The sequence below is a fragment of the Schistocerca piceifrons genome, chromosome 2 (assembly GCF_021461385.2).
Source record: "Schistocerca piceifrons isolate TAMUIC-IGC-003096 chromosome 2, iqSchPice1.1, whole genome shotgun sequence".
In the NCBI taxonomy this organism is placed as follows: Eukaryota; Metazoa; Arthropoda; class Insecta; order Orthoptera; family Acrididae; genus Schistocerca; species Schistocerca piceifrons.
In genome coordinates, this window is record NC_060139.1 from 216,044,693 (window position 1) to 216,071,722 (window position 27,030).

The 27,030-nt window shown below is 44.9% G+C and overlaps 1 protein-coding gene across 1 annotated transcript in view; it reads right to left on the bottom strand.

Moving 5' to 3' along the window:
* Window positions 1-10,902, bottom strand: part of LOC124777092 (ankyrin repeat and SAM domain-containing protein 4B) — a 262,177-nt gene extending 251,275 nt beyond the window's left edge. Inside the window, exon 1 of the mRNA XM_047252371.1 lies at window positions 10,713-10,902. Within this exon, the coding sequence (XP_047108327.1) occupies window positions 10,713-10,735 (23 nt within the window). The 5' untranslated portion in view covers window positions 10,736-10,902. The remainder of the gene's footprint in view (window positions 1-10,712) is intronic.
* Window positions 10,903-27,030: the final 16,128 nt, after the last annotated feature.

A 27,030-nucleotide genomic window follows, 5' to 3' on the forward strand; every position in this document is an offset into this window, starting at 1 on the left:
GTAATGCTATTCGACCGCAAAAGTCAAAGCTTATTGTAAAAAAGTAGTGCAGATTTTAGGAGGTGGTAGAATGGGCCAAAACAAGAAGAAATGCCCAGTAAAGACAGGATCGAAAATGCATATCTTAAGAGCTGTGAGCATTTGTCCATCTTCGCTACTGTGAAACCGATCCGTTCTGTCACAACACGAAATGGCGAGACGGTAGTGAACCTGTTGTTGTTGTTGTTGTTGTTATGGTCTTCAGTCCGAAGATTGGTTTGATGCAGCTTCCCACGCTACTCTATCCTGCGCAAGCACTTTCGTCGCTGCATAATTACAGCAGCATACATCCATTTGAAGCTGCTCACTGTGGTTAAGCCTTGGTCTCTTTCCACATTCCCTCTACACCTCGCACAGCCCTCACCCCCTCACCCCCCTCACAATACTTCATATGACTGTGCATTGTTTTTTTTCTTTTTTTGGGTTCGTCAGTCTTCTGATGGTTTTATGCGGCCCGCCACGAGTTCCTTTCCTTTTCCAACACCTTCATCTCAGAGCAGCACTTGCGACCTACGTCCTCAATTATTTGCTGGATATATTTCAATCTCTGTCTTCCTCTTCAGTTCTTGCTCTCTACAGTTATCTCTAGTACCATGTAAGTCGTTCCCTCATATCTTAACAGATGTCCTATCATCCTAACCCTTCTCCTTCTCACTGTTTACCACATATTCCTTTCCTCTCCGATTCTGCGCAGAACCTCCTCGACCCTTACCTTATCAGTCCATCTGATTATCAACATTTGTCTGTAGCATCACATCTTAAATGCTTCGATTCCCTTCCGTTCCTGTTTTCTCACAGTCCATGTTTCACTACCATACAATGCTGTTCTCCAGACGCCGTTCTGAGAAATTTCTTCCTCAAACTAAGGCCTATGTTTGATACCAGCAGTCTTCTCTTGGCTGGGAATGCCTTTTTTGCCATTGCTAGTCTGCTTTTGATATCCTCCTTGCTCCGACGGTCATTGGTTATTTTACTGCCAAGGTAGCTGAATACTTAATTTCATCTACTCGTACTTTGTGACCATCAAACCTGATGTTAAGTTTCTCGGTGCTCTTATTTCTGCTACTTCTCATTACTTTTGTCTTTCTTCCATTTACTCTCTATCCGTTTTCTGTACTCATTAGATTGTTCATTCCGTTCAGCAGATCATGTAATTCTTCTTCACTTTCACTCAGGATAGCAATGTCATCAGTGAATCGTATCATTGACATCCTTTCACCTTGAATTTCAAATCTACTCCTGAACCTTTCTTTTATTTCCATCATTGCTTCTTCTTTGTACAGGTTGAACAGTAGGGGGGGGGAGGGGGAAGACTACATCCCCGTCTTACACCCTTTTTTATCCGACCACTTCGTTCTTGGTCGTTCACTCTTATTATTTCCTCTTGGCTCTTGTACATATTGTACATTACCCGTCTCTCCCTATAGCTTACCCCTATCTTTCACAGAATTTCGAACATCATGCGCCATTGGACATTGTCGAAGGCTTTTTCCAGGTCGACAAATCCTATGAACGTGTCTTGATTTTTCTTTAGTCTTGCTTCCATTATCTACCGCAACGTCAGAATTGCCTCTCTCGTTCCTTTATATAAGGGAGTTAAAAAGAATGGAGAACTATGATCGTTTGTGGAGCACCTCCATATTAGCAAGAAATTTCTGTAGTCGATCTAAGCGACATTTTAGGTGGTGTAAAATGCAATGCCACTGGCCATTGGATAACTGGAAGGGAGTGTTTTGGAGTGATGAATCACGCATACCGTGTGATAACTGGATGTAAGGGTTTGGTTCTGGCAAAATTCGTGGAGAGCTTTACCTGCCATCATGTGAGGTGACAACAGTGAAATACAGAGCAAGCAGTGTTGCGGCATTGTGGTGTTTTTCGTGGTTAGGGTGTGCTTTCCTTACTGCGCTTAAGATAACGCTAAATGCAGAGCGATATGAGCACAATTTCAAATTCTAAAGGTGGCAGGGGTAAAATACAGGTATCGAAAGGCTATTTACAATTTGAACAGAAACCAGATGGCAGAGTCGAGGAGGATGAAAGGAAAGCAGTGGTTGGGAAGGGAGTGAGACAGGGTTGTAGCCTTTCCTCGATGTTATTCAATCTGTATATTGAGCAAGAAGTAAAGGAAACAAAAGAAAAATTCGGAGTAGGTATTAAAATCCATGGAGGAGAAATAAAAACTTTGAGGTTCGCCGTTGACATTGTAATTCTGTTAGAGACAGCAAAGGACTTGGAAGAGCAGTCGAACGGAATGGACAGTGTCATGAAAGGAGGATATAAGATGAACATCAACAAAATCAAAACGAGGATAATGGAATGTAGTCGAATTAACTCAGATGATGCTGAGGGAATTAGATTAGGAAATGAGACACTTAAAGTAGTAAAGGAGTTTTGCTATTTGGGGAGCAAAATAACTGATGGTCGAAGTAGAGAGGATGTAAAATGTAGACTGACAATGGCAAGGAAAGCGTTTCTGAAGGAGAGAAATTTGTTAACATCGAGTAGAGATTTAAGTGTCAGGAAGTCGTTTCTGAAAGTACTTGTGTGGAGTGTAGCCATGTATGTAAGTGGAACATGGACGACAAACAGTTTGGACAAAAAGGGAATGGGTAGATCACGTAACTAATGAGGAGGTATTGAATAGAATTGGGGAGAAGAGGAGTTTGTGGCACAACTTGACAAGAAGAAGAGACCAGTTGGTAGAACGTGTTCTGAGGCATCAAGGGATCACAAATTTAACACTGGAGGGCAGCGTGGAGGGTAAAAATCGTAGAGGGAGACCAAGAGATGAATACACTAAGCAGATTCAGAAGCATGTAGGTTGCAGTAAGTACTGGGAGATGAAGAAGCTTGCACAGGATACAGTAGCATGGAGAGCTGCATCAAACCAGTCTCAGGACTGAAGACCACAACATCAACAACAATGAGCACAATTTAGAGCACTGTGTACTGTGTACAGTTGAGGAACAGTTCGGAGACGATGATTGTTAGCAATCTCCTAGATAAACTAAGATTTTATGGAATTGATGGTTTATTAACCAATGGATAATGTCATATCTAACCAAATAATGCAGGAAGTTGTACTTAGTTAACAGGGGAGTTTCTTCTGACTGGGGAGGAATCACTTGTGGGGTCTCCTAAGGCTCAATGTAGGGCCCACTATTGTTCCTCATGTATGTAAACGACCTTACGTGTTACATACAACAGTCAGAATTTGCGGATGACACATGTATTGTTATCAGTCCAAGCATACATAAACAACCAAGGAAATGGTATGAAATGATAATAAAATCAAGTCCCTAAGCTGTCGACAGGCGTTGATATACATCAACGGGGACAGTTGAAAATGTGTGCCCAAATCGGGACTCGAACTCGGGATCTCCTGCATACATGGCAGACGCTGTATCCATCTGAGCCACCGAGGGCACAGAGGACAGTGCGACTGCAGTGATTTATCGCCCGCACGCTCCCCGTGAGACCCACATTCCCAACTTAATGTCCACACACTACATTCGTAGTGCCCCTGCCCATTACACTCATTACTCGTGGCAGACAATCTTACAGAGTGCCGTAAGAGTTCGGGCAATGCGTGTGCATCCAGCACAGAAGAAGAAGGTCAATGGCCGGTTAGCCTTAACTATATGAAGATGGTATTTGTTCTTTCGGACATGTCTGAAAGAACAGATACCATCTTCATATATTCATAGAGGAAATAGTAAGTAATGTTCTTAGAAGTATTAGTGAGTGGTTTCCTGCAAACGGTCACACTCTCAGCAATATTTTTTTCTTCGATGAAAGCATGTCGAGCAGTGGTGAGTCATTATCAGTCTGCCACTTCTGGATTAACCGCTGGTGAAGTAGAAAATATTCGAAAATCTTCACTTAAGATGGCAAAGGAGTTTTCAGAAACCTTTCTTATTTGTGAGAGTTAAAAAATGGATCAAATGGCTCTGAGCACTATGAGACTCAACTGCTGAGGTCATTAATCCCCTAGAACTTAGAACTAGTTAAACTTAACTAACCTAAGGACATCACAATCATCCATGCCCGAGGCAGGATTCGAACCTGCGACCGTAGCGGTCTTGCGGTTCCAGACTGCAGCGCCTTTAACCGCACGGCCACTTCGGCCGGCTGTGAGAGGTAAAAATGACTTTTTTATGTTGACGTAAGCATCGTTTCTTGATAACACGTGTGATAAGACAAGATTGTCCCTCACGCGTAAAACCGGTCACTTTGAATTATCTTCCCGATATTAGATATTTCAATGATAACATGGCCACTTTCCCTTTTTTTGTTAAAAAATCTCTGGCAGTACAAATATGGATTCAATGTTTACGAAAACAAGAAAGGTCACAGAACAAAAATATATTTAGTCGAAATATACAGAGCCACTTCTTCCAAACTGACTGACTCTTCAGAAGATGTTTCATTCTAGGAATATTTCGAGATCCTCTTTAGTTAGATCAGGATCAATTTTTTAACTGCGTCAGCCCAGTTAATTAGTCTTCATCCTCAAGAAGATAACGATATCTGCAGACAGTAGCCGCCATGACAGTCACTGAGGGATTCGAAGTACCAGAAGACCACTCGGAACGTGCGACTGAAATCGTTTAAGTCGTCGCATTAAAATTTCACTACGAAACTTCCTCGAGATTGAACGTAGCCTTCAGAGAGTGGGCAGTCTTCTCCATTCACTACAGGCATTTCGTTTTGTCAGAGACGCACTATCGAGTGTCGACGAAAGAAATGTTTTGTTATAATTGCTCTTCCACATCAGTCTTTCACTACGGCAAACTGATCAGCAGCTGCGGGTGTGTAAAAGTGGGCAAATCTACAGACGATGCAACAAAATACTGCAAAACGTTCCTACTCTCATTTGTAAATTCAGGGGCATCTAAAGCAGTGGTGCCAACCTTTCTAAGGCTACTATCCCTGAGTGTAATAAGATATTAGCAGTTAGTACACCCTTACCCTCCGCTGTCATCAATACTAGTGACTAACCAAACTCGCAGGGACCCTACACGATATCAGGTAGGTGTACCAGTTTCGTTGGCTCTTCAGTGTAACTTTCTCTAAGTTCGATGTCAACTAGCTGCCCCATAAATGTATTGAAGATGCCGGTATAACCCCTTCGTGTCGACAGTCGTATCAAAGAAAATGTGGCGAACAATCCTGGAAGCTGACACCGCACACCAGACTCCAACCTTCTCGTCACGCGGTGGTGTTCCATGTATGATATAGGAGGTTTACATCAGCCCAGTTTCTGCACTTTTGTGTGTTGATGTAACCTGACGAGTGGAACCATACCTCATCTGTAAACCACGTTAGGGAGAGAATGTCTGGATGTTGAATAAGAAACCCTTAAAACCATCGACAGCAACGCATTCATTTCTTATGATCTGCTTCTTGCAATGCTTGTTTGCATCATGTACACCCTGTACGGTCGCAATGCCGATTTCAGCTGTCTGACACCTACCATGAAAACTCCACAATCCTGGTTCAACCGACGCAACGATTTCCTCGGAGAGCTCTCAAGTGTCTTCGAATGTAATCAATAGCATCTGCATTTAGTGATGATCTGTGTTTACCACTGCCGCTGCTTACAAGGGAACCTCCCCATCGCACCCCCCTCAGATTTACTTATAAGTTGGCACAGTGGATAGGCCTTGAAAAACTGAACACAGATCAATCGAGAAAACAGGAAGAAGTTGTGTGGAACTATGAAAAAAATAAGCAAAATATACATACTGTGGAGTCCATGGCAAGATAGGCAACTTCAAGAACAGTATGAGTTCAGGAGCGCCATGGTCCCGTGGTTAGAGTGAGCAGCTGCGGAGCGAGACGTCCTTGGTTCAAAGCTTCCCTCAAGTGAAAAGTTTAACTTTATATTTTCAGACAATTATTATCTGACAAACTCTTGTTTTCATAATTTTTTTTGGGAGTGATTATCACATACACAAGAAAACCTAAATCAGGCAAGGTAGAAGAATCTTTTTACCCATTCGCCAAGTGTAAAAGATAGGGGGGTCGACAACATACACTCCTGGAAATGGAAAAAAGAACACATTGACACCGGTGTGTCAGACCCACCATACTTGCTCCGGACACTGCGAGAGGGCTGTACAAGCAATGATCACACGCACGGCACAGCGGACACACCAGGAACCGCGGTGTTGGCCGTCGAATGGCGCTAGCTGCGCAGCATTTGTGCACCGCAGCCGTCAGTGTCAGCCAGTTTGCCGTGGCATACGGAGCTCCATCGCAGTCTTTAACACTGGTAGCATGCCGCGACAGCGTGGACGTGAACCGTATGTGCAGTTGACGGACTTTGAGCGAGGGCGTATAGTGGGCATGCGGGAGGCCGGGTGGACGTACCGCCGAATTGCTCAACACGTGCGGCGTGAGGTCTCCACAGTACATCGATGTTGTCGCCAGTGGTCGGCGGAAGGTGCACGTGCCCGTCGACCTGGGACCGGACCGCAGCGACGCACGGATGCACGCCAAGACCGTAGGATCCTACGCAGTGCCGTAGGGGACCGCACCGCCACTTCCCAGCAAATTAGGGACACTGTTGCTCCTGGGGTATCGGCGAGGACCATTCGCAACCGTCTCCATGAAGCTGGGCTACGGTCCCGCACACCGTTAGGCCGTCTTCCGCTCACGCCCCAACATCGTGCAGCCCGCCTCCAGTGGTGTCGCGACAGGCGTGAATGGAGGGACGAATGGAGACGTGTCGTCTTCAGCGATGAGAGTCGCTTCTGCCTTGGTGACAATGATGGTCGTATGCGTGTTTGGCGCCGTGCAGGTGAGCGCCACAATTAGGACTGCATACGACCGAGGCACACAGGCCCAACACTCGGCATCATGGTGTGGGGAGCGATCTCCTACACTGGCCGTACACCACTGGTGATCGTCGAGGGGACACTGAATAGTGCACGGTACATCCAAACCGTCATCGAACCCATCGTTCTACCATTCCTAGACCGGCAAGGGAACTTGCTGTTCCAACAGGACAATGCACGTCCGCATGTATCCCGTGCCACCCAATGTGCTCTAGAAGGTGTAAGTCAACTACCCTGGCCAGCAAGATCTCCGGATCTGTCCCCCATTGAGCATGTTTGGGACTGGATGAAGCGTCGTCTCACGCGGTCTGCACGTCCAGCACGAACGCTGGTCCAACTGAGGCGCCAGGTGGAAATGGCATGGCAAGCCGTTCCACAGGACTACATCCAGCATCTGTACGATCGTCTCCATGGGAGAATAGCAGCCTGCATTGCTGCGAAAGGTGGATATACACTGTACTAGTGCCGACATTGTGCATGCTCTGTTGCCTGTGTCTATGTGCCTGTGGTTCTGTCAGTGTGATCATGTGATGTATCTGACCCCAGGAATGTGTCAATAAAGTTTCCCCTTCCTGGGACAATGAATTCACGGTGTTCTTATTTCAATTTCCAGGAGTGTATTTCTGTCATGTGACGCACATGCAGTCACCAGTGTCGTATAGAATATATCAGACGTGTTTACCTATGGAGGAATCGGTTGACCTATGACCTTGCGATCAAATGTTTTCGGTTCCCATTGGAGAGGCACGTCCTTTCGTCTACTAATCGCACGCTTTTGCGGTGCGGTCGCAAAACACTGACACTAAACTTATTACAGTGAACAGAGACGTCAATGAACGAACGGACAGATCTTAACTTCGCGAAAATAAAAAAATTAAAATTTTCACTCGAGGGAAGACTTGAACCAAGAACCCCTCGTTAAGCAGTTGCTCACTCTAACCACAGGACCACAGCGCTCCTGTGCTGAAATGGTCCCCAATGCTGCCGATCTTGCACATGGACTACTCAGTTTGTATATTTTGCTTATTTTTTTCATAGTTCCACACAACTTCTTCCTGTTTTCTCGATTGATCTGTGTTTAGTTTTTCAAGGCCTATCCACTGTGCCAACTTATAACTAAATCTGAGGGGGGTGCGATGGGGAGGTTCCCTTGTTAGTACACCAGTTGTGTCCAGCTTCCTTACAGTAGATAAAGCCGGCCGAAGTGGCCGAGCGGTTCTAGGCACTACAGTCTGGAGCCGCGCGACCGCTACGGTCGCAGGCTCGAATCCTGCCTCGGGCATGGATGTGTGTGATGTCCTTAGGTTAGTTAGGTTTAAGTAGTTCGAAGTTCTAGGGGACTGATGACCTCAGAAGTTAAGTCCCATATTGCTCAGAGCCATTTGAACCATTTGAACAGTCGATAAAATTGTTGCCTTTGTTGGAACATCGCGCACGTTGAATTCTCTGCGCAATTCCCATTGTGTTGTAACCGATGATTCCGCCTTCCAATATGTTTTCACAATAAAAACCCGCTCTCGAAGTGTGTACTGCATGTTTCTGCCAGCTAAACGCAGCAAACGGATCACGTATTTGCTCGTTATTGTGACGCGGCGTGAACTACACAATCACAGACTCCACAAATCGCGACCGACGATGCTACGAACGAACTAAGACTAGACGAGCAAGCGCGGCACTACACCGGACAAAGGACCACGGGTGCAGAAACAGCAATAAACTTGCCAACAATAGGCGCTACTTCTGATTCTCCCAGAGCTTCTGAGAGCAACAAAACAACTTTCCCGTTTCTACGAGCCTTCTGAGGGAAATTATGATAAACTGAAGTAGTTCATGTTTGTATGGATAGGCCTGTATAATTGAATACAAAACAAGTTTGAAGAGTAAATCACTTTCGAATATCCCACTTCACGATAGGCAAACAGCGAAGGCGGTACGTTGCGACCTGTGTGCTCTACGGGAGTCCATGATGTGAGCAATGTTTCGAGTACTCGTCATGGGGTTCTCTTCTACGTGACGAAGCATGACATCGTTTTAGTCAGAGGAAAATGATATGTAACGTCATAATTATAACGGAGACTGACGATGGCGTTCTCTTCTCAGTTTGTGTCCATACCACGAGATTTGAAAGAGATCCGATTTTCAAACTTATTCTACATCCCAACGGTACGTTTCCGGCCTTAGGTTCCTTATCAAAATCCTCTTTACGATCCCTAGAAGGCTGTAACAGAAATTTTGTAAGAACCTGCACGTATGTATAATCACCTATCACATACTTTTCATAATTTATACAGTATAGTAAAAGCCCGAGATATACATGCATCTAATGCAGAAAATTAACTTTCGGCTATTAAAAAACAATGGTTACTAGCGTGTTGGTCACCTCGACTCAGCATCAATGGCAACAGAGCACAAGATGGGTTCTCCAAGGATAGTCTTACCAAAGATCAAAGAAACCATCACAGCTTTCAAATAGAGCAAATCAGGAAAAAACAATATTATATGTCGTGGCAACGATAATATGCCTCTGACTGAACACCTTTTGTTGATTCAGTCAGTATCTAGCAAACGTGAAAAATTTTGACTCCGTGCACGCACTTATACGCCTCGTTTGTGTAAGTCTTCATATTTACATGCCTTAGGCACAATCCCAGCATCATGAATCCACAACGTAGACAAACTAAGCCAGGACTCTGTAGCACTATTTCTGCATGTATCAGCATCACACTGAGATGAGTTCCCTTCTATACGCTCTTCAGACTATCTTGATGCTTCATCAAATAAATCCAGCTGTCTATCATTGTTTACTAATATACCTGTAATCATTTCATAACTTCAACACCACATCAGGTATGTTCAGCGTCTTGGATGTACGTCTGCACAACACTAGCTCTTTCTTCGTCTCCTCCTCAATTTCAGGCATGGGATTCCGGAACAAACTACCCTCCAACCTGCGGCTTACCCAAAGCCACCCTGTATTCCAGAGGACATTGTTATCATAAGCGTAACTACCCTCGCGGAATATCCCAGCTGCTTTCGGTCTGTCCAATACTGAACCAGTATCTCTGTCGGACTGTGACCACAACTCATGATTTTCTCGTCCGTACCTCTTTCTTCCTTACTTCTGCATCTCCTAGCCTTGCTCTATTATTCTCGTTCTTCCTCTAATCAATACTACGCATGTTCTCTTGTCGATTCACTAAGCATTTCTTGGTATAAGTAAGAGAGGCACCGAATGCCTTAATCTTGCCATGTGAGACAAATGCATAAATAAAAAAAAATAATGTATACAAAAAAGCTAAGAACACTAGTTTAGGCAACATGGTGCTATCTTCGGGTGCCATTTCCTCGCTTTATTTAAATGTTGTCCGTCACTCCCATGATGAGAAATGAGGAAGAAGCTTTCCGAAGCGTGTCGAAAGGTATCCTCATCTCACTAACGAAGAGCTGCTGACAGAATTAGCCCTGTAAAGCCGCTCAGCGGAGAAAACGAAACAAGTGCCCCGGACTCACTTCTGAAACCCAGTTCATCAAAGAGCACAGTAGAAAAAGAAATTTTCTCCGCAGTAGCAACGATAACTTACGATGACTGTGGCTATATTTTCAGACCCTGATCTTGGCAGGTGAAACAAATATGTGTATAAAAATAAAAAAATAAAGAAAACGATGAGTTTCGGCAACATGGTGCTCATCTGCAGGTGCCACTTTCTTGCATAACTTAAACATTATGAGAAGTGAGATAGAATCCTTCTGAAGCGTTTTCAGAGGGCTGCAGAATTAGCACTGTACGACCGCTGGTCAGGAAAAACAAAACAGGTGCGTCTTACTCACTTGTGAAACCTGTCGGACGACATGGTGACGCTCCGGCTCGGCGCCTGACACTGTCACAGATTAGACTGACACGCTATCTCTCGCGCACCACACACACACACACATGCACACGCACGTAAGAACGCGACGGCTGGGCGATAGCGGCGCGCATGCCCACCACATCCACTTCTCGTAGGCCGCCCCGGCACTGCCGTGCGCCGTCCGTCATGCCGACTCACCTGGCGGGTGCGCGGAGGCGCTGACCTCTGGCGGCCGCCGCCCGAGGCAGCGTGGCCGGCCGGCCGCGGCGGTTACCTGGCAACCGGACATGCCACCTAGCCGCCGCTGGCACCTAGCACCGCCGCCGCCGCTGCTGCTAACGCGTCAGCCAGAACAAAACTCCGCGCTGCTCTCGCTGACTGGTCGTCTAGGAGCCCACTAGACACAGAAGCAAACGGTTCTCTCAGGTGTAAACACTAGCAGCGCTGCAGCAAGCGGCTCTCGGTCCTACGCGGTGTGCATTCGCTTGTTGTCGCCGGTGTTCCTCTTATGGTTGGTATTTTAGTGAACCATTAAAGGAAGTTCGAGTCTTCTCCATTTCGGTGCTAGCAGTACCGACATCTTCCGTCTACTATCTTGTCTGCTTTTACTGTTGCTTACATGAGCTGCGTGAGTGACAGAGCACTCCGAAGACACTACTGGTCATTAAAATTGCTACACCACGAAGATGACGTGCTACAGACGCGAAACTTAACCGACAGGAAGAAGATGCTGTGATATGCAAATGATTAGCTTTTCAGAGCATTCACTCGATGTTGGCGCCGGTGGCGACACCTACAACGTGCTGACATGAGGAAAGTTTCCAACCTATTTCTCATACTCAAACAGCAGTTGACCGGCGTTGCCTGGTGAAACGTTGTTGTGATGCCTCGTGTATGGAGGAGAAATGCATACCATCACGTTTCTGACTTTGATAAAGGTCGGATTGTAGCCGATCGCGATTGCGGTTTATCGTATCGCGACATTGCTGCTCGCGTTGGTCGAGAGCCAATGACTGTTAGCAGACTATGGAATCGGTGTATTCAGGAGGGTAATACGGAACGCCGCGCTGGATCCCAACGGCCTCGTATCACTAGCAGTCGAGAAGACAGGCATCTTATCCGCATGGCTGTAACGGATCGTGCAGTCACGTCTCGATCCCCGAGTCAACAGATGGGGAAGTTTGCAAAACAACAACCATCTGGACGAACAGTTCGACGATGTTTGCAGCAGCATGGACTATCAGCTCGGAGACCGTGGCTACGGTTACCCTTGACGCTGCATCACAGACAGGAGCGCCTGCGATGGTGTACTCGACGACGAACCTGGGTGCACGAATGGCAAAACGTCATTTTTTCAGATGAATCCAGGTTCTGTTTACAGCATCACGATGGTCACATCCGTGTTTAGCGACATCGCGATGAACGCACATTGGAAGCGTGTATTCGTCATCGCCATATTGGCGTATCATCCGGCGTGATGGTATGGTTACACGTCTCGGTCACCTCTTGTTCGCATTGACGGCACTTTGAACAGTGGACGTTACATTTCAGATGTGTTACGGCCCGTGGCTCTACCCTTCATTCTATCTCTGCGAAACCCTAATTTCAGCAGGAAATCGTATAACCATAAAACAAAAGGTGTTTCTACATATTTAAACGGAATACGTTAATTTGTTTATGTTGAGGGTGGCTATCAACCTATGTAGCACTAAGCGCCGATCCTTTTCTGCTTTTCATGCATTTCGCTACAATTTTCTAGCACTGGAACTTCTCTGTACAGAACATCATTGAGCCGTGGTGAACTGGTGCAGGCTTATTTTGTACATGTATCGTTGAGATCGATTGCGGTTGAATGGTTCAAATGGCTCTGAGCACTATGGGTGTTAACATCTGAGGTCATCTCGCGGTTCTAGGCGCGCAGTCCGGAACCGCGCGACTGCTACGGTCGCAGGTTCGAATCCTGCCTCGGGCATAGTGCTCAGAGCCATCTGAGGTCATCAGTCCCCTAGAACTTAGAACTACTGAAACCTAACTAACCTAAGGACATCACTCACGTCCATACCCGAGGCAGGATTCGAACCTGCGATCGTAGTTCTGGACTGTAGCGCCTAGAACCGCTCGTCACAGCGGTCGGCGATTGTGGTTGATGTAAGCTATCTTTGCTTTTCGCGTGTCTTATCTTGCGGCTTTGCGGGCGAAGCGAGTTGATTGTTAACCTTCGAGAGGTAACCCTCGAGATCTCGTGTCATTCGCGGGGGAGACGAGTATCAACGGCTGCAGAACGAGCGTGATGACCGTTACACGTTGTGGTGTGAAATTGGTTGTGCGTTTTGCCGACATGGGCAGCTTGGAGATACAAGTTCTGTGACTTCGTCGGGAACAAAATTTGAAGGAAGGTGGTGTTTTTTTGCACAGACGCACTCAGAGCTTTTAAACTTTATTATTATGGTGAGACTTTCTTGGCCTGGTTAAATGGTGGTCGTTATTTGAAAATTTTCTCAGAAGTTTTACTAGTGGTTTGTATCTCTCGCAATCAAATGAATTTGTGTTGCTGTTTTTAAAGCCTGCACTCTATTAATACAGTTGTCCATGTGTAAGTCAGTCAAAGGTTCTGCCCAGTTCTCCTACGTTTCAGAGTTATTGGAATGTCTTCGTGATTCGGGCAGAAACTTTTGGTTGTGCCAGCGCCTTGGCGGGGAGTGAAATGTCATCCGAGGTGTAGGCCTGGCAGTGTTTAAAAACCTGGCCATTTCCGGAGTTCTTCACATATCGTCTTCCAAAGTTTAATATTTATCTTCCTTCCGTCAAGTCGGGTTAAGCTGGTAGATACATATATTGTATGTAACCTGTTTGTATATGAACTTGTTTTCTTAAATATTAGGGATTGGCAACTGGCTAAACCTTAAACTGCTTAGCATCTGCTGAGTTCCTTGTACAGTTTTTTCTAGTAATTTTTTACTAACACGTCTGAGCATGTAAACATTTATTTTTTTAAGATCAGTGTTTTTGTTGTAGTTTTTGTAATTAAGTGATTCTATCATGTTATGTAATGGCATCTTAGTTTGACACTAGTGTTCAAGTGTTCCTTAAGTCACCCTTTACCTGTAATTGTTTCATTATATCTATTTTGAGGGAAATCCTATATGGGAGTTTGAAGTTCTCAAGTTTGTCAGTAACCCCCCTTTCTTAAATTGGAATTGTTTGTTAGAGTACCGAGTACGTTGGGTTTCTAATTGTTTTGCAAAGTTTTATCTAGTGGCATGTCCACAATTTGTAATTGCCAACCTTTTTTTTATTTTTTTTAAAATGTTGGTTAGAGTAATGAGTACGTTGGGTTCCTAGTTGTATTTGCAAAGTTTTATCTAGTGGCTCGGCCACAGTTTGTAATTGTCAATTTTGTTTTAAAAGGGTAATGTCAATAAACTGTTTTAATTATAAATTGTGACTACCAACCATGATTCCATCCCGCTTCCTCTTTTATGGTATTTAAGATGTGGTGTGTAAGTGTGGTACGATTAAGGAATCACGTATCAGTCATCATCCACGAAAAGCCTCCTGAAGCTTCCAAAGTTGTCTGCTAGGTCATTTGTACAGTGTGCAGTCGCATTAATGGGACGTTCTGTCAGATGCCCGAATAACCGTCTTTGCAGCGTGAGACGTGTAGGAAGAGAGTCAGTGGCGTTCTGGGACGTACCGCTATGAGGAGTGGACCCATGCCGACCAGAGTGCTTTAGCCAGCTGCGCTACGTTTCTTCGCTGGCGATAAATGGCGCGAACAGCCCGATCGACTTGGTCCCACAGATTCTCAATTGGGTTTAAATCCGGGGAGGCTGGTGGCCAAAAGAGTACGGCAAACTCATCCCGGTGCTTTTCGAACCACACACGTACACTACGAGCTGTATGACACGTTCTGTTGTCCTATTGGTAGATGCCATCGTGCCGAGGAGAAACAAACTGCATGTAGCGGTGGACATGGTCACCTGGGATAGGTGCATACGTTTGTTGATTCACTGTGTCTTCCAGAGTGACCAGATCCCTAGGGAATGCTTGACTTCCGGAAGGCGTTCGATACAGTTCCGCACTGTCGCCTGATAATCAAAGTAAGAGCCTATGGAATATCAGACCAGCCGTGTGGCTGGATTGAAGAGTTTTTAACAAACAGAACACAGCATGTTGTTCTCAATGGAGAGACGTCTACAGACGTTAAAGTAACCTCTGGCATGCCACAGGGGAGTGTTATGGGACCATTGCTTTTCACAATATATATAAATGACTTAGTAGATAGTGCCGGAAGTTCCATGCGGCTTTTCGCGGATGATGCTGTAGTATACAGAGAAGTTGCAGCATTAGAAAATTGCAGAAAAATGCAGGAAGATCTGCAGCGGATAGGCACTTGGTGCAGAGAGTGGCAACTGACCCTTAACATAGACAAATGTAATGTATTGCGAATACATAGAAAGAAGGATCATTTATTGTATGATTATATGATAGCAGAACAAACACTGGTAGCAGTTACTTCTGTAAAATATCTGGGAGTATGCGCACGGAACGATTTGAATTGGAATGATCATATAAAATTAATTGTTGGTAAGGCGGGTGCCAGGTTTGAGATTCATTGGGAGAGTCCTTAGAAAATGTAGTCGATCAACAAAGGAGGTGGCTTATAAAACACTCGTTCGACCTATACTTGAGTATTGCTCATCAGTGTGGGATCCGTACCAGGTCGGGTTGACAGAGGAGATAGACAAGATCCAAAGAAGTTGGTTGGTTGGTTGGTTGGTTTGGGGAAGGAGACCAGACAGCGTGGTCATCGGTCTCATCGGATTAGGGAAGGATTGGGAAGGAAGTCGGCCGTGCCCTTTCAGAGGAACCATCCCGGCATTTGCCTGGAGTGATTTAGGGAAATCACGGAAAACCTAAATCAGGATGGCCGGACGCGGGATTGAACCGTCGTCCTCCCGAATGCGAGTCCAGTGTCTAACCACTGCGCCACCCCGCTCGGTACGATCCAAAGAAGAGCGGCGCGTTTAGTCACAGGGTTATTTGGTAAGCATGATAGCGTTACGCAGATGTTTAGCAGACTCAAGTGGCAGACTCTGCAAGAGAGGCGCTCTGCATCGCGATGTAGCTTGCTGTCCAGGTTTCGAGAGGGTGATTTTCTGGATGAGGTATCGAATATATTGCTTCCCCCTACTTACACCTCCCGAGGAGATCACGAATGTAAAATTAGAGAGATTCGAGCGCGCACGGAGGCTTTCCGGCAGTCGTTCTTCCCGCGAAGCATACGCGACTGGAACAGGAAAGGGAGGTAATGGCAGTGGCACGTAAAGTGCCCTCCACCACACACCGTTGGGTGGCTTGCGGAGTATAAATGTAGATGTAGATGTAGATGTAGAAAACATTCCCCAGACCTTAACCCTGCAGTAGGCGCGTGCTCTATAGTTAAGAGGTTAGGAGCTTGGGGGACTCCTGTCCCCCATTTGTGTTTCTTAATTACTCATTGAAATGATTATCAGATGTTCTTTAGTTGCTTTTTCTATGTCTGTATATGTATAGGGATGGAAATAAAACACAAATTTCCAAAATAATATTTCAATAAATTATTTCAGAGACACACATGCGGTATGCAAATGAGGCAAACACATCCACCTACTTCATTTGTGGTACCATTTTCCAGTTGACTTGCCTTTCTGCATTACACACTCGTAGCAACGTCCTTTGGAACCTTCCCTGCGATTGTCTTGTAATGTAACTGTTGAATTTATGCCCAGTAGAACATGTGCGCCCCTCCGTAATTCAATGGGAATATGAGGGACAGCAGATCTGTACTGAATCTGGGGTTTTATCATTTCTATGCCAACCTTTGCAGAAACTCCGTTCTTTTGAATGATTTAGGTGTTCTAGAATTTGCTCGGTATATACAGAGTGCGTTCATGACAGAAACATTAAGTAAATTATAGAGAACAACCATAAGCCACCTACGAGTGTTTCGTGACACATCATTTTTTGAATTAGTTGATCAAGTAAATCAACTCCAATCTTTGTCATATTGTAATAAGTTACTATTTCTGCTTTCAGTGAATCTCTTGTATCTTTATCAATGGTATCATCATGATGTAATGTAGATATCAAGAGAACAGCTAGATTAACTTTAGGGCAGTACGAAACTAGCGTACAGTTCTCTTGGAAGGCAAACAAAGAAGAATATTGAGGTCTTTACTTATTAGGTAAAAACCCCTTGGAGATTTTTTCTCGTTTTTCCGGAGCATTCCAATGTATGTCAGTCCCTTGTCTTCTAGTAGCTTCTTAGCCAGTGGCATACTGCTGAACCAATTGCCATCAGTGATGTTACAGCGAGTCCCGCTGACAGGTTCCACTAATCTCATTACTACATCTGTAGCAGATGAGTTATTATCTTCTCTAACCTTGTTCTCATGTTTCTTTTAGGAAAAGACTTAGACCATTTTGTTTTACTGTCCTTCCCAAGATAATAGGAGAATCTATACTCACGATTCTTACTATCGCATTCATCTGCAGATTGTTCAGATTCAGTATCATGACCGCTATCCATTAGTTGGTCATCTTCATTTGAATCATATTCTTCAGAATCAAATACGTCATTTTCATCACTCTCTGCATCTTCTTCGAGTCACCTCCTCCACGCTTCAGGGTTGGAAGACACATCCGCTCTTCTTTTCTTCGGATCTGATATCACTCAAATTAAAACATATTTATGAGTATCAGTTTCTGTAAATTATACTATATGTTGAAGACCTCATAAGTAAACACTTTAGTTAACATGCTTGTTTTAATCAGATTAATAAAAATTTTAAACACTGTTCTTACAACGAATTTAGTATGAAAAGTGTTTAAAAAAAGAAAACACCTACCTTAAGAAATTGTCACGTAGATAGGCGCTTGGTGGGCAGTTGTACCCTAACTTACTTCAACGTCCTGCTGCTCTCCGTTTAGTTGTCCAACTAACGTTAGCTGTAAACGGCTCTTCAACAATGCACCTATTTAAAAGGTACAGAGATTGGGAACACTGCAACTTTAAACATAACGGAAATAATCACAATGTAAAACCTCTGGGTGACAGGTGTACCCCACGCGCCCAATCCACGGTCAACGCTCCGACGATTGTTGCAGTGTGTTTGCTGTGTCAGAACTCTCCATCACATTGAAAACAATATAGCCAATTTAACGCTATTATTTGCATTGTGTAAGCACTCAGATATCGATGGTAACAATCTGAGGCCGAAAAATGGGAGCGCGATTTTAAGCATTGTGAGACGAGGTCTGTCTGCGAGAATGGGAGTAGTGGTTTCGGTCGAGAGCTCGGAGACAGAAGACGTGTCACTCTGCCCTCACGTCGGTGATGGCAGATCTTACCACACTCAAGGCCTGATTTCATTTTTACAGCCAGGAGAGATTTAGGAGGGTTAACTACGCTTGAAGATGGAATTCAAGGTAAAATTCGCAAGCAAAGCGCAAAACCAATTGCAGGGTTAGGCTCGTGATTGTTAGTCCGACTTTGCAATAATCCCATGTTTCTCTTGTCAGTTAAAGAAGCTTTCGTATCCTCCAAATAACAATAATTATTCTCCACATCTAATTAATAAATAAATGCTGTGGTTATTAAATGTTAATGTAACTTGGGAACTGAAATAATTTCGTAATCTGGCACTCAGCCATTATTGACACCTATGTCATTGTCGTGATGATTCTGAAGTTTTAAATAGACTTAATTTTTGAAATCTCTTCTCACAAGTTATTTAGTAGTTAACAGGACCGAAGCAAACTCCTTTTTATTAAATTCATTCTTAGTAACAATAAGTTTTAGCCGCTGCTGCTGCATGCTGCTGCGTATTGCTGTAAACCACATGGAAAAAGGCAGTTATCTAAAGAGGTGAGTGCAAAACTTAGGGCCAAAACAGAGACACTGACACACTTCATCAAGCCATGTATTCTAATCCAGTAAATCCCGTTGCACAAGTCAGATTCTGTATCACTTGTAAATTCTTATTCAAATACGCAGTCAGATAGCTTATACAAATGTCAGTTTTAAGTATTTCGTGTAACGATCTGTTGAGGTCTTAAAGGACAGTGGAACTGACACTCATACAACACGCACTCAATGTTATGGAGGTTAAATTCCGTTTACTGACAGCTCGGGTTGCTTTTCGAGTCCATTTTCACAGACGAGCATAGGGAATATTTGCTGCATATACGTTACATTGCTTTCAAACTTTTCATGCCATACACGCCAACAGGTATCTGTCCGATGGAACAGAAAACGTGATTCATCTGAAAAGGCCACTCACGAGTTGCGGTACTGACATGCAAAAGCCAGCTTTCTTCGTCAATGAACAGCCGTCAGCAAGATTGCATGAACCAGGCGCCTGATATGGAGGCCCATACGCAGCAACGTTCGGAGATACAGTTGGTAGCCATTTGGTTCATCTAGGCGGTCAGTTATTCAACCGCTGCACGCCTCATCGTCCGTACACTTCTCCACAGTCTTTGTTCAATCCTGTCATCTTAAGCCCATGGTGCCTTGGCGCTGTTTTGGATAGCAAAGTTTTGTCATGCACGGTATACCTTAACCAAGGCGACACGCGAACAGATTACAAACTTAGCCCTTTCGGAAAGGCTTCCACACGGAGGCATGAACCTGGGTGCCGGTATCTACCGCCTTGTGGGTCTAGTGTTGTTGTTTGCGGGATCCGTGATGATTCTCACAAATGAGATTTTCGGTCTCCAGAAAGGTCACAGTACGCAGACACACAATACGTTCCAGAATACTACAGCTGTTTGACGTCAGTCATATAAACCAGTAGTTATGTTTGTCTGTTCGACGATCTTCCTTGGGAACTGGAATTACAGCGCATTTTTCTAATCACCAGGTAAACGTCGCTCCTTCAGCGATCCACCATCCACTTCTGCCAGAAGACGCGTAAGTTCTTTTGAATAATCTGTGTAGAATCATATTGGTATCGCGTCGTCTTTCCTCTGTTAAGTGGTTTTAGTTAATTTTCGGTCCCGCTGTCACTTATTTCGATATCTTTCCTGTAGGCGTTCGTGCGACGATTTGAAGGAGGGAACTCGATTCAGAGTTTTTCAGCCAAACATTTTGGGAACCAGGAGTTTAGTAATTCGGCCTTGTCTCTGTCATCCTCTCTTCTGAAGCCATTACGGTCACTGATTTTACATAAGACTAAAACTTCTTAGTATTTTCTGTCAAGGTAGTCTATAAAATTGCATTAAAAAGCTAGAAACTAATTAGCGTATTTTAAGTTTCAGACGCTATGCATCTTTGACGAGAAGTTACATTACGTAAAAATAGTTCGAATGTATGCCAATAAGTTTACAACATTTACTTTTTAAAAACCATTAAAACTTCATACTGAGTGAAAAATTTTTTTTGCAGGAGAATTAGTATTGAAAATATGACATCTGTTTCTCTAGACAGGGCATTAGAAGGCGAATTTAAATGGAGATTATCAGTACTTTTGGATACTAAACGTGATGTTATAATTACAAAAAAAATAATAAAAAATTTGTGGTAAAGTATTCCAGCAAATTATAGAGTCCGCTTGTAGCTGCTAATCCTCGTTTATTGTGGAATCAAGATACAATCGGTTTTGCGGTAACGAATCGTGTTTTCATGTTAGCTTTACAACAATATACTCACGAATCAGAGGCCTTTAATTGAAAAAATTAATAGTGCCTGCTATGAAGGAGATAGAAAAATTCTCACTTAGCTGGATTACATTAAGCCACTAAACCAACACGATCTCCCATTGTTCTACACTGAAGCGTCAAAGAAACTGGTACAGGCACGCGTATTCAAATACAGAGATATATGAAGAGGCAGGATACCCCTATACAAGACAACAAGGATCTGGCGCAGTTGTTAGTTACTGCTGCTACAATGGTAGGTTATCAAGCAAGATTTATGCGAGTTTGAGCGTGGCGTTATAATCGGCGCACGAAAGATCGGACACAGCAACTCCTAGGTAGCGATGAAGAGGGGATTTTCCCGTACGACCATTTCACGAGTGTACCGTGAATATCAGGAATCCGGTAAAACATCAAATCTACGACATCGCTGCGGCCGAAAAGGAACCTGCAAGAACGGGGCCAACAACGACTGAAGAGAATGGCTTAACGAGACAGAAGAGCAGCCTTTTCGCAAATTGCCGCAAATTTCAATGCTGGGCCATCAACAAATGTCAGCGTGCCAACCATTCAACGAAACATCATCGGTATAGGCTTTCGGAACTGAAGGCCCGCTCGTGTACCCCTGATGACTGCACGACACAAAACTTTACGCCTCGCCTGGCCCATAAACACCGACATTAGCCGTTGATGACTGGAAACATAGCGCTTGGTCAGACGAGTCTCGTTTCAAATTGTATCGAGCGGATGGACGTGTACGGGTATAGAGACAACGTCATGAATCTATGGATCTTGCATGTCAGCAGGGGACTGTTCAAGCTGCTGGAGGCTCTGTAATGATGTGGGACGTGTGCAGCTGGAGTGAGATGGGACCCCTGATGCGTCTACGTACGACTATGACAGGTGACACGTACGTAAGCGTCCTGTCTGATCACCTGCATCCATTCATGTCCATTGTGCATTCCGACGGACTTGGTAAATTCAAGCAGGACAAAGCGACATGCCACACGTCCAGAATTGCTACAGAGTGAGTGCAGAAATACTCTTCTGAGTTTAAACACTTCCCGCTGGCCACCAAACTCCCCAGCATATCTGGGACGCCTTGTGACGTGCTGTTCAGAAGAGAACTCCAACCCCTGGTATTCTAACGGATTTATGGATAGCCCTGCAGGATTAATGGCGTCAATTTCCTCCAGCGCTACTTCAAACACTAGTCGAGTCCATGCCACGTCATGTTGCGGCACTTCTGCGTGCTCGCGGGGGCCCTCCACGATATTGGGCATCTGTACCAGTTTCTTTCGCTCTTCAGTGTATAAGGCACATATTCTGGCATCATTAGCTGGAGTGGATATTGAAAGAGCCATCAGTAATCTTAGATTTTTATCGGCTGTCACTGATGGTTGTGAACTACTTCGCAAGGAGAGGTGGGCTACGAAGTGGTGCAGTAGCTCACGTCATAGGGAAGCTAGACAGCAGCAGGAGTTTTACTTGACTTGTTGCTCTCTCCAAGCGTTGCAAAGAATTTTACAAAGGAACAAGCAGCAAAAAAGTCCAGCTATTTCAAGAAGCAAACTAAGAGTATCGTGCAGTGCGAGGCCTCTGTTACTGATACACGAGCAAACTGTGACAGACTGCAAACTGTCGAAGATTGCGACCCACATTGCACCAGTAGCGGCCGCTGGATATCCTACGTCGAGGCGGCATAGGGCGCTCGTAGTCGGAGCCGCTGAAGGCTTGGTCCAGTTGCTATGCGTCATTGGATCCGCCAGGTTCCCCTGCGACCACCAACGACGTTTGTCTAAAACTTGCGTTTCCGTTGCCAACTGTGAGACGCCAGTGGGTTTGGCTTCGAATTATGATACCACGCTGAGGGACATTCTTATTTGGGCCTGAAAAATAGGGCGGATAAGCACAAGAACACGAAACTGTAGCATTAGAATCCCGTAAATATGGTACCCGCAGTGTTGAACTTCTGATGTTACTTAGAAAAACATTTGTCTCGGCTGCAATGAAGAAATTATTACGTAGAGTGTAAATGCAGCCGCTATTAATTCATAGCTGACACTAAAACGGCAAATGGCCGTACTTACCGCACGATTGTCTGTAAATGCAGGTAGAAGTTTTCGAAGGTTGGGAGTCGTTTTACAAATGAAATTGACAACTGAAGATGCATTGTACAATAACAATAGTGTTGCTTGTTGTTGGTAATATTACTAAGACTTTTAATACAGTGGAAAAATTCTGGGCAGTGTGCTTAATTTTTAGTTTAGAAATCTCATTAATTAAAACCTAAAACTGATTAAAATATGAGTTATGAAAATTGGCTTTTGGTCCCAGGAACAACTACGTTAAATTAGATCAATGATCATAATTGCAGGGTTAATTAGGAAAACAGCAAAAATTGACAGGGTTATTACGCTACTGAAGAATGTATAGTGAAACTGTGTGAATGAGAACAAAAAGGGAAATTGCTGTGACTATGATATACTGCAGTCGTTATTGTAAAGGGGCTACTCATAAAAGGGAACATGAACAATCGAAATTCGAGATAGTCTCTCTGTGTCTCAGATCCAGCTGACAGTTCAGGATTTTTAAAATGTTTTCTATGGTGCTGAGCTACAGTCATACCGTATTATTTGAAAGAATAAATCGCCATTTGGCTGTATATTACTGTATTTATCTTCTGTACTATCCAGATTTGGGCTTTTCTGTCATTACCGAGCACAATACTAAACGTTCTTGGACCATTAACCGGCGTATCTGTCAAATCAGCCAAAAGCAAAGAAAATTTTGGCGTTTGGTTTGGATGTAGCCTTAGGGAGTGCGTGAAATGGATTTCTTCGAGAATATTGTGTGTACTGCCTCTGCTTCCGTTACATAAGATCTGTAAGCTGGTTGCCGGATAGGTAACTGTATGTCCGGTATCAAGCAAATGGTTGGAAAGTGCGGATTTGGAATCAGTCACGTTCAGATGTTCTTCGTAGGGGATACGTAAATTTCGCCCCATTTGCCCAATATAAACAACGTGCACAGTCACTGAAATATACGTAATACACTCCTGGAAATGGAAAAAAGAACACATTGACACCGGTGTGTCAGACCCACCATACTTGCTCCGGACACTGCGAGAGGGCTGTACAAGCAATGATCACACGCACGGCACAGCGGACACACCAGGAACCGCGGTGTTGGCCGTCGAATGGCGCTAGCTGCGCAGCATTTGTGCACCGCCGCCGTCAGTGTCAGCCAGTTTGCCGTGGCATACGGAGCTCCATCGCAGTCTTTAACACTGGTAGCATGCCGCGACAGCGTGGACGTGAACCGTATGTGCAGTTGACGGACTTTGAGCGAGGGCGTATAGTGGGCATGCGGGAGGCCGGGTGGACGTACCGCCGAATTGCTCAACACGTGGGGCGTGAGGTCTCCACAGTACATCGATGTTGTCGCCAGTGGTCGGCGGAAGGTGCACGTGCCCGTCGACCTGGGACCGGACCGCAGCGACGCACGGATGCACGCCAAGACCGTAGGATCCTACGCAGTGCCGTAGGGGACCGCACCGCCACTTCCCAGCAAATTAGGGACACTGTTGCTCCTGGGGTATCGGCGAGGACCATTCGCAACCGTCTCCATGAAGCTGGGCTACGGTCCCGCACACCGTTAGGCCGTCTTCCGCTCACGCCCCAACATCGTGCAGCCCGCCTCCAGTGGTGTCGCGACAGGCGTGAATGGAGGGACGAATGGAGACGTGTCGTCTTCAGCGATGAGAGTCGCTTCTACCTTGGTGCCAATGATGATCGTATGCGTGTTTGGCGCCGTGCAGGTGAGCGCCACAATCAGGACTGCATACGACCGAGGCACACAGGGCCAACACCCGGCATCATGGTGTGGGGAGCGATCTCCTACACCGGCCGTACACCACTGGTGATCGTCGAGGGGACACTGAATAGTGCACGGTACATCCAAACCGTCATCGAACCCATCGTTCTACCATTCCTAGACCGGCAAGGGAACTTGCTGTTCCAACAGGACAATGCACGTCCGCATGTATCCCGTGCCACCCAACGTGCTCTAGAAGGTGTAAGTCAACTACCCTGGCCTGCAAGATCTCCGGATCTGTCCCCCATTGAGCATGTTTGGGACTGGATGAAGCGTCGTCTCACGCGGTCTGCACGTCCAGCACGAACGCTGGTCCAACTGAGGCGCCAGGTGGAAATGGCATGGGAAGCCGTTCCACAGGACTACATCCAGCATCTCTACGATCGTCTCCATGGGAGAATAGCAGCCTGCATTGCTGCGAAAGTTGGATATACACTGTACTAGTGCCGGCATTGTGCATGCTCTGTTGCCTGTGTCTATGTGCCTGTGGTTCTGTCAGTGTGATCATGTGATGTATCTGACCCCAGGAATGTGTCAATAAAGTTTCCCCTTCCTGGGACAATGAATTCACGGTGTTCTTATTTCAATTTCCAGGAGTGTATATACCCGTAGAAACAAATTTGTTATATTTCATTCGTTCACTGCGGCGGAGCGGAAAGCCGGTGGTAAGTGAGTAGTCTTATCTTATGTGTGTGTTACCGTAAATAAAAACCTGGGAATGTGAACTGACAACTTCAATGTGCTACTGAGCTCAAAGTCACAACACTTACATGAGACTGAAAAGAATCCTATGTGTGTGAAAACTGATCTCATTCATAAGCAAATAAATAAGCAAACCAATAATTTCACGCACAGTAGACTTGGTCAAAGCGAATTGCGTGGAAAAATGTAACTGTATAAAAAAACACTCCAGACTGTAATGTTGACCTGTATATAATGTAATCTGGAACACACGAAAATTTCTGCACTGACATTGGCCTTGGTAAAATAAAGAAACTCACACAACCTACATTGTGCAAAGGAAACGAAACAATCACATATTATGAATTTCACCTGCTAAATGAAGTACTGACAGAAACAGAAACACAGCAAGATCCACAACAGCTAAAAAAATACTGCTATAAACTACCTACAGTTGGTCCAAGGAAATTGGGTTGATACTCTTGACACCGAATGCCAATGGAACACATGACTCAACCTTTAAGTTCTGAATTTTCAGTTAGGAAGGAACTTATATAAAAAAGACAATTATAGACTCTAATACGAAAATTAATTTAATCTAATAGCTTGGATGGTGCAGTAAATTAACTCAGAAGATCAATCAATAGAATAACTATCGAAAACTCGACTGTGACGGGGGTGAAGTGGACAAACAGTACGAGACTGCAAAATAAAAATAAACTTTTTACCTCATCAAATAATACCTAGTTCCTTATTTCAAACCTTTTTTATGTACTTATGATACCCAACCTTTGTTCTGAGTCACCATTCCTCCTCATAATAAATCTGCAGCTCACGTAGTTCCAAAAGTGCGTCCATGCATTACAATGTACACTCAACGAATCCCGCTTGCTGCACACCGCAGCTATCCACGACTGACGACTCCACAGTGCTGCCATCGCAGCCTAACAACTGTTTCCCTCACTACAGGTCTTCAAATATATCATTTTCCTTTACGGGTATTAACACATCCAATAACATCATCAAAAAATACCTATCTTACACCGGAATGAAAAACCACCTTTATCATTAATATTTTTTTCCTATTTTGGTGGAAATTCTACCGTAATATGGTATCCTATGGAAATGAGCGTTTGGCGTCATTGGCCGGGAGGGTTCTTACGGGGCAGGTCCGGCCACCTTGGTGCAGATCTTATTACATTCGACGCCACATTGGGCGACCTCTGCGCCGGATTGGTGATGAAATGATGATGAAGACAACACTACACCCAGTCCCTGAACGGAGAAAATCCCCGACCCAGCTGGGAATCGAACCCGGGCCCGTAGGACGGCAATCCGTCATGCTGACCACTCAGCTATCGGGGTGGACATGGTATCCTATAAGATACACCAACATCGGTTCTACTCAAGTCGCCATTGCTGTCTCACAGAGGTTTCGCATGGCCTCCTGGGTGCGCGCGGTCTCTGACTTCAGTGATATTCAAATAGCGACGTGCATGATGGGAATAGGATGACCATGTCAAACCTATATTGCGGAAAGGCCGATAGTGAGCCATACAAGTGAAGGCTCCTGACATGATTGTGCGTCGGTGTTGCGGGCTTGGGCTGTGGAAGGCTCTGCGGTGCAAGTACGGATCCTGCGGTCTGCGATAGGGGAGTTTTCCCAGCTGCTGAATTGGGTCTGTATAGCCGTATCGTACGCTACGTTTGGCCGGACTTCCCTACTGTCAGACTTTTGGTGACCTCGCTCTATCCGGTTTAATGTTAACAGTGAGGAGCGGTTAAGCTTACTCCTGCTGGTTGTTCAAGTGTCGAGTTCGGCGCTGGTAGTGTGAACGTCATACTCGAGATAAGAGCTGTGTTTACTGACGTACGCTTGTGAATTAAAGATCTGTTGGGACACGTCCGGCAGTTCTATTTGAAGCTTTGTAAAACATGTTGATTTCAAGGGATTATGAGTCCCTGTACCAAGGTACTTGCTGCTAAACGATTTGTTACATAATATTGCCTGTGTCAATACCATGTGTTTTTTAAAACTTGTTGGATGTGAGGTCCGACAG